The sequence below is a fragment of the Galleria mellonella genome, unplaced genomic scaffold (assembly GCF_026898425.1).
Source record: "Galleria mellonella isolate WM207_F2 unplaced genomic scaffold, CSIRO_AGI_GalMel_v1 utg65, whole genome shotgun sequence".
Classification (NCBI taxonomy): Eukaryota; Metazoa; Arthropoda; class Insecta; order Lepidoptera; family Pyralidae; genus Galleria; species Galleria mellonella.
The window spans coordinates 1184574-1197661 of NW_026442138.1; the positions used below are offsets into that span (position 1 = coordinate 1184574).

Consider the following 13088-nt stretch of genomic DNA (forward strand, 5'->3'; position numbering starts at 1 on the left):
AACGTACATATACTTACACACACACACACACACACACATATATATATATATATATATATATATATATATATATATACGCACCGAATTGTCACTTTCTCCAGCTATGGCCATAGTTAATTAATTTTCATGTCTTTCATCCATTACTATATCTTATATAAATATTATCTGCTTATGCATAAAATCACATAAAAAATACCTCATTGTTATTATATAAAACATTTTTACATAACTGCTATATCAGGTATATATATGGGTGTCGTAAGAGGCGACTAAGGGAACATAATGATTGAAGGATGGGCCAAAGCATCTCTCTTAATACACCACTAAAAACCTAACTTCGGTTGCCAACCTGCCTGCCAAGCTTGGCTTGGCAATCCCCCCCCCCTCCAGTGGGGGAAAGGATTGTTAATAATATGGATTACTAATCGCATTGCTGGCAATATACCCTATTAGGTGTACTGGATCCCTGGTGTATTCATCACGATGGACTAACTGACCTGCCTTTTCATCCTCACCTATCATCCCTCACTGGTGCCCCGCTAGTGTATACCGTCAGCGCAGGCGGGGTTACCATTCCATTATCATCCATTAAATAAAAAAATCACTGGAAAGTTATTAGAAAATATAAATGGATACTCAAAATAAACAAAAGATGAAATATGTACAAAATGCATTTATTAGCTCAGTCCCATATCGAGGCATGATACTCTGGGCGGTCGAAGAGCAGCTCCCTGGGGCGCGGGCTGGCGGCGGCGGGCGGGTGGTGGTGCAGCAGCTGCAGCAGGCCGGTGCCGATGGCGGCCGGCACGCCCAGGATGATGGACTCCGATACGCCCTCGATACGGTCGCACTGGCCGTAGTAAGCCGCGTCGAACAGGTGGTCGGCTGTCTTTTCGAACTGTACGGGGAACAACATGCTACTGTTCATGTCTACTTCTTCATCTTTGTTTCCACTTGTACAACAGATTGTGCTCAGAGGAATTGTTCAATATGATGCCCACGGCCGCTTTCTACCATCGTACGGGTCGCCATCGGGAGAGAGTTCATCCTCAGATGTTTTCTCCCACGAACACTCAGGTTATGGAATGAGCTCCCTACCGAGATTTTCCCAAGAGACTACATGCACACAGCATGGGGTTCTTCAAAAGGGGGGTAAAGGTTTCTTCAGGGACGGCAACGCACGCGTAATACCTCTGGTATTACAGGCGTTTATAGCCTATGGTAACCACTTACCATCAGGTGGGCCGTATACTTGTTTGCCACGTCAGTGGTATAAAGAAAAACTCACGCTGGCGAGGTTGAGCACGGACTCCTTCATGCGCGCGAGCCCGTAGCGCGTGATGCCGAGCACCTCGCCGCGCGCCGTCATCTGGCCCGCCAGCAGCTCCACGTGCCGCCGGTCCACGCTCATGCCGTGCCCCGCCATCACCGCCTGGATCTCGCTGATGATTGTCGACTTGGCCGCCTCGATGCCCAGCGTCTGGTACACCTGCGCCAGCGCCGTACACCCAATATTAATATATTGATCATGCATGCATGCATCATCATCTATGGAGAGAGCTACGCTCGGAGTTTCTTTGTGTGATAAAATCCAAAATGAGGATATTCGCAAAAGAACCATACCAGAGGGAGACTTTGTACAAAAGTCGATTGCTTGGGTACCTCTGTTCCATTCGTGTTTCTACCGTGAAGCAGTTGTGTTTACATGGCTGTGTTGCGGTTTGAAGTGGTGAGATATGGCGTGAATTTACAGGGTACAGAGGAATAACACCTGAGTCCTCAGGAATGGCAACACATAGGGGTATCATGGGCGAAACAGTATACTCTGTTATGTCCATGGTACTGCTCATGTCTATAGACAACAGTTACCACTTTCCATCAGGTGTCATACAAATACAACTGCTTTACGGTTGTAACACGAATGGAACAGAGGTACCCAAGCAATCGACTTTTGTACAAAGTCTCCCTCTGGTAAAGTTTCTTTTATACCTTATTAATATAATAAGATTTAAATTGAATTTGTCCAATGCTGAAAATAGATCTACCACATAGACTGTCATTAGGAACGGTCCTGAGCCACTTCCATTCTGCATGGGAGATGAGAGACCAGAGGGAGATTTTGTACAAAAGTCGATTGCTTGGGTACCTCTGTCACATTCGTGTTTCAACCGTGAAGTTGTGTTTGCATAGCTGTGTTTCGGTTTGAAGGGTGGGATATGGCGTGAATTTACTGGGTACAGAGGAATAACACCTGAGTCCTCAGGAATGGCAACGCATGGGCGAAACAGTATACTCTGTTATGTCCATGGTATTGCTCATGTCTATAGGCGACGGTTACCACTTTCCATCAGGTGGGCCGTCAGCTTGTTTGCCATTCTAAGTTGTATAAAAAAAAAGATAGTTTAGCAAAATTTATATGAAAGGTCTTAATAAGACTAATAGATACGAAAAACAATAACTTTAAGAAATTATATCTGTCAGCATATTACTTTCGGCATAATACGAGATCTACTGTACTAACCGAACCGATACGACATCATAACCTTCATGAAAAGAGCATATTCCTTTTTAAAAGCCTGGCAGTACACCTGCAATGCCGTTAGTGTTGTGGGTGATCATGGGCGGCGGTAGTCACTTACCACCAGGTGAGCCGCATGCTCATTTGCCCCCTGTGTTGTAAAAAAAAAAGTACGTCTAGATGGCTTCTCAATAGTGAAAACCACATGAAATTTATTTTTTTATTTTTTAGGCCTTTTAAAAAGGAATATACTCTTTTCTTGAAGGTTATGTTGTCGTATCGGTTCGGAAATACTGCTGCTGGAAGTTGATTCCAAAGAATGGTTGTGCGTGGGAGAAAGTGCCTTGAAAAACGCACGGTGGAAGACCGCCACCCTATTTTATTGGTATACGTACATAAAAATATAATATAAAAACTCAAGTTCACCTCTAGAATATTATTGGAGGTGGTCTTGTTCCCGTTGACTCCGTACGTCGCTATGACGTCCCGCAGCCCGTCGCCCTCTACGCATAGCTTGTATCTGTACATAGACAAATCAATAGATAGGGATTTTTTCGTGGGACAATGAAGAGATGGATCTCCTCTACCATAACGACCCCCCCCCCCTCTCTTAGCAACGATAAACGGTAATGACCTGGTAGTGCCGTGCGCGTCGTCGCAGGCGATGACGGCTCTGGCGACCTGCGGCAGGCCCTTGACGACGACAGAAGGCAGCTGCCGCGCCAGCTGCTGCAGCCCCATGTTCAGCCAGCCGCCGTGCTTGCCCGCCTCGCTCGACACCTTGATCGCCCACTCTGACACTACCTGGATGTTGCCCGGCTTCACCTTCAGTTTGGACGTGCAAATTCTGTAAGAAGTACACGAATAAAATTTAGTAAAAAAAAATATTTTGTTTTTTTATACATGTCGGAAAATGATGGACCATCTGGTGGAAAGTGGTAACAGTCACCTACATAAACAAACAACACACTGTAGTGTTGTAAATCGTCGAATATATAAAATGATTATTAAAAAGAAAAAATAGATTCAGAGACAATTGTGTACTTTTATTAGAACAATGAAGGACAAGAAGACAATTTTTTTATTTATTTATTCAATAAAATAATTATAACATTACGACAGCAAAGGCCAAGTCAATGTTATAAACCTAGTGTACTAACATACAAAATATAACATACAAAAAAAAATATTCTTACAGATTGGTCCCATAGAAATTTTATCAAAATCGGTATAGTACTTTAAAAAAAAAACTGATTTTGTCACAACTAAAGTCGGTTCTTTGTGGATAGCAATCTTAAATTATTTTTCAACTACCTACATATCTCAAAAAAAAATTCTAAAAGGCTATTTAATTAAATCGTATACTTAATGTTACATGAATCGTTACGTTATTCAAACATTCCCTCCGAATGTATACGAGCGTACTTACGAATACACGATGGAATGCACGTTGACCTCGAGACAGAGCAGCCGTATCCTCTCCGCGTCCAGCCTGATCAGCAGGAAGCACTCGTTGGGCAGGTACACCTCGTCTATGTACGTCGTGATCTGACCACATAATGACCTTTGTTAGGGGGCAATGGAATTGCTAGTAAAGGGGTCTAACTGATCCATTACCAGCAATATATCCTATCAGGTCGACCTCCACGCGGTTCCCTCTGAAAACCTCGGAAACCATATCGGGGTTAATTCTTGTGGAATTCTTCACGATGGGCTAACTGACCTGCTTTCATCGTCACCTATCATCTCTCACTGGTGCTCCGCCAGCGTATACCAATAGCACAGGCGGGGTTACCATTCCATTATTACCCATTGAAAAAAAAACTTTTGTTAGTACGCTCCAATAATATAATAATAAATACTGTTTTCCTGTGTTCTCTATCCACCTCCCTCCTTTATTGGCTCTTGTTTTTGTGTGTGTGCTATTAAGTATCGCGGCAATCATATCTGTCCACAGCTGAACGTAGGCCTCCCCAATAAGGGTGGGGGGAGGGGGTTTGCCTTAAGGTTTCTTTTAACTCTATCTATACTAAAAGGAATTATAAAAATCGACTCTGATTTGGTCACATATTGCGTGACTAAGTTAAAAAATTAATCCAGACGAGTTTGTTAATAGATGTCGTTATTTACAGCAAATTATGTTTTAAAAAAAGGTCCCCCTAGGGGAGTTTTGCCAGTAAGTACCACGCTTGGCAGGCGGATTGGTAATCGCTGTTAGGCTTTGGAGATGTTTTAAGAGGGACGCTGCCGTCTATCCCTCGTTCTCCATTAGTCGCCTTTACGACACCCACGGGAAAGAATGGGTTAGCCTATTCTATCCCGGGACCACACGGTTTCCATGCCATTGACCCTTAGGCCATTTGTCTGATTATTACTTCGTGTTGCCTACAATAAGTACCTCTCCTAGTGTGGTCTTCTCTATTCTCCCCTTCACTCTTCTGGCGAACTCCTGATCCTCCGGATTCATCAGCTCGGCCGTGATGATGGGCGTGGATATATTCTTGGACGCGTTGATGATCTCCTTCACCCGCGGCACACCCTGCGTGATGTTCATGGACGCGACACCGGCGAAGTGGAAGGTCTTCAGGGTCATCTGGGTGCCTGGCTCGCCTATACTCTGATGATGAAACAATTTCAATATTATTTTCTCGAATAAAAATCCAATGGTTTTTTATCTTTTAGGCCAAGGTTTAGACCGAGGTTTTCCCAAGAGACTACAGCATGGGGTTCTTCTAAAGGGGGGTAAAGAGGTTTCTTCAGGGTCGGCAACGCGCGCGTAATACCTCTGGCAGGGGGACACGATGACGAAAAAAAAATGGCCGCGCGGAAAAATTTTTAATAGATGGCGATACTAGTCACGATTTACTATTAATACTTTCGTAAGTCTTAGAAAACAAACAAAATCATTTATAAAATATGTATACTTTTATTTTTAAAATCTCCTAAAAACGTAAAAATGAATAAAATAGATTCTTAAACCAAATCTCATTAGTTATATTAAAATTCAAAAATTGTTTTATTTCTATCAGGAAACTTGCGTGCTTCGATCTAATTAGTATCATTTAGTTAACGAGATCGTGCTACAAGTTTGTCCAAGTCATTTCACAGATGGCGTTGCTTCTATTTAGAGCACTACTAATAGATACAGTATTGCCAGATTGGATATTTTTCTCGCAATACGCTAGTTGACAAAATTTGGAAATGAGTTTAAAAATATAGCTTGGTATCTATTTTACTCTAAAAATATATTATTTTAAGAAAAATAAGCCATTTTATGATTTTTGCGTTTTTAGTAAAGAATTCAAAATTGACATCGAAAAAGGACAACACTGTCATGGATCAACACGTCTTGAATGACGTCACGCCTCGCATAACATTCGTGTTTGTTTATGACGGTCAATTGTTTTTATTAAGAAATAATGAATCCCTCATATTATAAATACTATGCAATGCCCCAATGTAAAATACAACGATAAAAATACCGAATAAATTATTCATATACGTTCCTAACAATAAGCAAATACGTAAAAAGTGGTTAGAAATAGCAAGGAGGCAAGATGCTTCTAATATATCAAGTGACTCAACACTTTATTTCTATGAAGAACATTTTGATGTAAGTATTAAGTCAAGTTAATGTATCTATTGGTAAATATAAAGTAAAAGTAATGAATTTAGCAAAATCTACCATATAAAATCATACCTTTATAGGTTATGTAACCATAAGTTATAAAATGATAGGACTTGAATATGTTTGTGTTATTTTTTTAAATTTATAACATTATTTTTGTTTTAAAAATGAAATAATTTATACTTTTTGTATTGCTTTAGTTCCCAAACGATATGATTAAGTATATGGAGTATCATATTATGGGAAAAATCTCTCAAGTGCGCATGAAGCCTGATTGTATGCCAAAGAAATTCGAATGCCAAGAAGATAGAAAGAAAGGTACATGCAGCGATATCAAACGACCATATATGTTGAAAAAACAAAGAATGTCAACAATCACAGAGTGTTTGAATGAATCAGAACAAAGTATGAGTAGTACATCAAGTTCATCTATCAAGAATACTTCAACAAGTTCAAGTATGTAATAAACAAAACAAATGATTTGCAGTTTGAAACATGTTTTAAGGTATTATTATTATGACCATATTGTGTTTATTTTTAGATTTTCAAAAAGTTGGAGAGGATGTACCTGAAGCTTTATTTGCACTGACAGCAAATAAGTCAGTTCAAGCATTAATAACACACAATTTCAAAAGTAAAGCTGTCCAAACTAAAATAAAATCAATAGAAAAGGCAGTATCATCTTTGAAACCATCACAAATATCTGTCTCCACATCCCCATTCAAACCAATGAAAATTATAAATTCAAGACCTGTGTCGGGCCTTGGCAAAATTACAACATATTTATCAAAGCAGAGCAGTCTGATAGTGATGTTTCTTTATATATACCATCTGCATCTACCTATATATATACCTATCTAAGATTCATTAATAAAATAAAACAATTTTATATTATTTGTATTTTTATTTTAGTTCTACACTGTTATATAGTGTTTTTCGAAAAATCCAACAAATCTTTGATTCTATTTTCAATATATTTTGGATCATATTGAACCATTAATACCTCAACCACTTTATTTTGGCTATAATCAGGATCAGCCACACAAAAGAAACAATTTCTCGTTACAGTTAAATACATTTATATTTGCATTTGAGTATAATACTTTTGTGTGGCTTCACCATTTTTATTGTAATTTTTATAAGTTTTTACACTATCACATATTTAAATTAACCCTGTTCGCCGCACCATAATTGTTAAATTTCAAGCTTTGACTTCCACGAGACAGGCTTTGCTTAGTATGGGGTCATAGTTATATTGTACCATTGGCTTTGTTTAAGGAAAATAAAGTTTATTATTTATTATTATTATTATTAGGCATTTAATTTCAATTAAGCCATCTATCAATATGTCATCTGGGGAACCAGCAATCATCAGGTAATCTGCATTTAATATTAGTTAGCACTTAGTAATTTTTTTTTCAGTTTCACCTCCACAGTCTTCCCTACTTGAACTTCTAAGATACGTCCGTCTCATTGATGCAATATCAGGTATTTTTGCCCCTAATATTAGAGACACAAGTGTACCATCATTCTTTTTACAGCCGCTAACCTCAAATGCTCTTGATGCGGTTATTCGTCCATACCGCAGCTCATGCCAAAGAGAGCTATTGGATTGTTCCCTTGTTTCCTCTTCAACTCTTTTTTTATTAAAGATGCAGATATCTTTACATTTTTAAGAAATTATCTACACATTTCTCTTTAAACTTCCACACAAACTGATGCATTGAAACTTAAGGAGTTCACAATCCTCAATTTTCCTGTTCTTTCCTTCTTCTAAAAACTTCAAAACAGATGAGTTTGACAGTATGAGAAGGCTGCCCTTAGATACAAATTTTTGGCCGTCATATATTTTATGGTATTACCAACTCTTGATAATTTTTTTTTCCAGTAGCATTCAACAGATGTGCATGAGGACTCTTCGCTTCGGCGATGAACCCACATTAAAAATGCTATTGCATGCTTACAACCGCCCTGTGAAGCTACGCAGTCTTCACATTGCACAGAAAGAACAGTCTCATCTTCCTCATCAACGACACTGTGCATCTATACAGTTTCGCATGAACTTTGTGCTCGGGACATATTTTGCACTTTATAATACATAATTTACCATCGCGCTTAAGCTGCACATAGCTTACAGCATCATCTCCGTATGAAGCTCGTGATGACCTGAAATAAAAAAATTGATTAATAAAATTAATTAATTAAAACTTTGTATTCGCTAACCTCTAAATCAGTTATTATTGCATAGTAAGTTGGTAGAAAGTAGGTAAATGCAAATTTCGGACTGGTACATGCTAAATAGATAAGATTTATGTTAGTTTTTTTCATTATACTCACAGAGAAGTTTTAACATTTCGGAATTCTGACGAACAAAAATCGGCGTTTGCAGCAAAAAATTTGCCAAGCATAACGGCGTCAAGTCTGTTCATTTATATTTCAATCCACGCATCAATCATTCCAAACACTGTGTCTGATGAAGGTGGCCTAGAGATTTATGTGTAGTGTCTGTGTGCTGTTTGTATGTCAGCCGGAGACGGTGTTACCTGTTGTACACGGTATCTGTATAGGGGATTACCGTGTACTTGTCTTCCACTTCGAGCAGGTCAAATTTGTTAAATTAATTAAATTTAAAACAAAATAATGTTTGTTAATAAACAAACAAACAATCACAACTTAACCAATTAATTAAAACTATAAAAGAAAAATATATATAAATTTTAAAATTGACAATTTTATTACACGATTAAAGGGGATATCGTGTAATCAATTTTCACATTTCAAATGTAAAAATAAATCAATTTCTATCTATAATTTAATTTATTTTATGTAATATAACTGAATAGAGACAATCCACAATGTAATTAGGCTACTTAAATACTAATACAATAATAAATAAGTAAAATAATAATAAAATAAAAATATATATTTTATTGCTATAATTTAGCTAAAATACCTACTATTTACTTCCCCAGAAATTTTATTTTTATATATTATAGATAACCTCTTATAGGCTTATTACTTAATATTATGTTTAATTTAGACTTTCTATAAGGAAAAAATCCACAAAAAGTTTTTCTGTCCCGCGTCCGGACTCGAACCACGGGCCACTGGGAAGTTAATAAATAAACAACGTTAAATTTATCTAATTTTCTAAAATAAATAATATATTTGTATAATACAATTAATTAAATAATAATTAAATAGATATAAATTATCGCCACAAGGTCCACCGCAATAAATATTTTTTACCACAATTCTTAAAATTTTTCAAAAAAAAAAAGAATTTAATTTAATTTAAATTCACTTTAAAAAGTATATTAAGCCATTATATCGACTTATTTAAACTTTTGTGGTCAAAAAACACACAAAAAGTTTTTGTCCCGTGTTAGGATTCTAACTATGGACCTTGGGGCAACAATCCAATTTTTTATAATTAAATAAATAAAATATAATTAAAATAGTAAAATAAAAGTAGTAAAATATAATACAATAATAAAATATAATTTAATTCATTTAGTTTTAATAAAATAAAATAATATATAATATAATTAATTAAGCAATAATAACTAGCTAGGATTGTCCTACGACGTCTTTATCCAAAATATATTTTTTTAATTTTTTTTAATAATTTTCTAAAAATATTTTTTTATTTAATTTAATCTATTTTAAATATCTACTATCTAATTTTTTATTTTACCTATAATTTTATTAACATAAAACAAGCAAAAAGTTTTTTAGCTGTGCCCGAGCTCGAAGTTAGGACCTTGGGGGCCCCAGTACCCAACTGATCTAATAAATGGTATAAAAAAATTTCCAATAAAATTTCTTGAAAACAACTACGCACTCAAAAACTAATTTCAGAAAAATATGAGCAAAAAATTTTTTTAATTCGGCGTCAATTATATTTTTTTCATTTGCCCATGCCTAACAGCAACAACATGATGTTTCGCGAGGCGTGACGTCACGCTTCTCTGATTGATGTTCAATGTCACGTGATTAAATGGCCAATTTTGCGCATTTTATTTTCCGTAAATATTGGTAATCTTTAATTATTTTAATGAAAAAAGTGTTTTTTTGGTTACTACATAACATGATTAATCATTAAACACCCTATGCCAGCCGATTTATTCTTAGTGGAAATAAGCCTATTACGGATAAAAATTAATTGTTCGCGAAACTGTAAAAAAATATTCTTGATAAAATGTTTGAAAAAAAGTCAAAAGATTTGGAGAAGTTTGCTTACTTTTTACATTTGTGGTATAATTAAGAATATTTAACACCTTCTTTTTCCTCTTGCTATCACAATGTAACAAGCTTTTATTTATAAAATTGGGAAGATTTAATAATTAAGGTGTAAATTTTTAGTGTTAAAAATATATAATTATGTACGATATGGTATTATTTTGTCGTAAACGAAGAAGCTTAATTATCGTTTAAGGTTACAATGACCTTGTAAAGTGTTATACTTCTTATTAGATATAATTTATTTTTAACTTTTTAGTTTATTTTATTAACAAATAGGTAATAAAAGCTTGTTTAAAAAAAAAGAATATCTTTTCTTTAATTTTATTGTGAGATGCAACGTTAGCGATAAAAAATGTTTATACATCCTCATACCATTCATCCCTCGACACGTGTTCACTACGGTATTGGATAAACCATCTAATCAATCAAACATAATCCAAATTCATCAAAAATGGAACAAACGTTTTTTTCCAAATTTGCTGGGGTTGCATTCACATCAACAAAGATACTCGTCAAGACGAGTTAAACGAGCCCAAATTCGATGGTTTTCCGTCCTTTTAATACGGAGTTCTTATGGCCACCTTTCTTAAGTTTTTTATACTCGTATAATTGTTTTGATAACCTCAGAAGGAAGTTTGTACTCCTACAGAAACATCAAAGCTACTATTTATCTTTAAGCTTCTATTTGTTTATTAGCTATTATTAAATTATTGTAGTTTATTAGTATTGTAGTTGGTTGCTAAATATAACAAAATGTCTTCATTGATTTAACTAGCTACCATACATTTTAAATGTCTGTTTTGGAATCCTGCATTGAGGAGGAGGGCGTTGATATTCGCGACACAGTTTTATACTTCTGCGGATATCATCGTTTTTCAATAATATTGTAACCAATGTTTTTGTTCCAAATAAAGAATTATTATTATTATTATCTACATATACTGCTCACATTGATGAAGTCGTGGGTAAAAGCGAGTGGACAATAATGGCATGGTAAAGCTGCTTGCGATATTGGTAGGGCTGGTAGGGCACCAATAAAAGATTATAAATGAAATAGGTAATGATTAAAGATTTTGGGAAATTTAAGAACTAAGCTACTACACCGATTTTGATAAAATTTCTATAGAACCAATGTGTAAGTATATCCTTTCAGATAAAAAAATAATTTTCCAAATCGGTTTACAACTGACGAAGTTATGAAGTAACAGACATAAAAAAATACATTCAAATTGAGAACTTACTTCTTTTTGAAGTCCATTAAAAATAAAGCCACCTCATTGTGACGAATTTATCAAAAAATTCCTACGATAACATCCAGGTAATAAATAAGATCGACATTGACAGGATATATTATTTCATGATTTATTCCTGGTGAATTAATCATGATGAGCCGTCTGATTTGACTTTATCCTTGTATATTATACCTTGTTGACTGGTAAATACTCTGCTAGTATATACCAACAACGCAAACGGTGGTAGGTTACTATTTTATTAAAAGTTAGTGACTGATTTCATCATCATCATCATCCTCACACAGTACTAACATTTTGTTCCACAAAAACGCTTTATCTATCACAAAATTTACATGCAATAAACGCAAGAACATATAAAGCATATTGAATTAAAGTAACTAAATTAGTTCAGCAATGACAAATATAGAACGATATGATAACATGAGTATACTAAGTACTTATCTATTTATAAAAAAAAAACCTAGCACACTCGTAGAGTTACGTAAAGTAAATCGTATTACGAATCATGTAAAGCGAGCTATTTAAACTCCTACGCAGTCTCGTGCAATACTTACCTACTGAACAATATATGTATAAACGCAAGACGAGACCGCCGAAACGATTCAAATAGATAGGTAATTATTATTTATATGTATAGGTAGAATATTCCACAATAATAGCAAACGCCACAGAGATTTACGCCATCTATAGGTAGCTTACGCAATTAGTAATCATCGGTAAATTAATTTATTAGCTTGAGCTGGCGAGCGGCAAAGAAAGTAGCGGCATCTAGTGCACATATGAAAACTAAAAATTAAGCCGAAGAATAAACCGACTTAGAGCTTCTCATTTGTTTGTGAGATGATGTATCTGTACTAGTATAGTATTATATTATCTGTGCCTCTGGTATTGCAGGTGTTCATAGGCTACGGTAATCGCTTACCATCAAATGGGCCGTATGCTTGTTTACCACATCAGTGGTATAAAGAAAATATCCTATTATTTATAAAACTTATGATGTTATTATGGTATTATAATATCTGGCTTTATGCCAGACTTTCATCACCCAAGCTTCACAATTCTGGAATGTTATCCGAGAACTTTGGAGTCAATTTCGTAGGTCAGTTAGCCCATCGTGATGAATACATCGGGAATTCAGCACGATGGTTTCCAGGCGGGAGCATGTAGAGGTCGACTTGATAGGGTACATTTCTAGCAATAAGACTTTTTTTGAATTGGTGATAATGGAATGGTAACCCAGCCTGCGCTATCGATATACACTGGTGGGGCACCAGTGAAGGATGATAAGTGAAGATGAAGCGGGTCAGTTAGCCAATCGTGACAAATTCAACAATGAACCATTCATTATGGTTTCCAGGGGGAACCGCTAGGAGATCAACCTGATAGAGTATATAATTAGTAATAGGGTTGGTAATCCCTAAGTTGGGGTTGGCTGCTTGAGCGA

The 13088-nt window shown here is 35.8% G+C and overlaps 1 protein-coding gene and 1 pseudogene across 2 annotated transcripts in view; both read right to left on the minus strand.

Annotated features, from left to right (window-relative positions):
• Positions 1 to 655: 655 nt before the first annotated feature.
• The window catches only part of LOC113510892 (DNA-directed RNA polymerase III subunit RPC1), a 32161-nt gene continuing 19728 nt past the window's right edge, over positions 656 to 13088 (minus strand). For both annotated transcript variants that reach the window (XM_052900527.1, XM_052900526.1), the window contains exons 22-27: positions 4917 to 5135; positions 3948 to 4066; positions 3153 to 3365; positions 2945 to 3038; positions 1289 to 1489; positions 656 to 898 (exon numbers count right to left, since the gene is read on the minus strand). In XM_052900527.1, coding sequence (XP_052756487.1) covers positions 683 to 898; positions 1289 to 1489; positions 2945 to 3038; positions 3153 to 3365; positions 3948 to 4066; positions 4917 to 5135 — 1062 coding nt within the window. In that variant the 3' untranslated portion in view covers positions 656 to 682. The remainder of the gene's footprint in view (positions 899 to 1288; positions 1490 to 2944; positions 3039 to 3152; positions 3366 to 3947; positions 4067 to 4916; positions 5136 to 13088) is intronic.
• LOC116412960 (uncharacterized) lies at positions 5143 to 13079 on the minus strand (annotated as a pseudogene).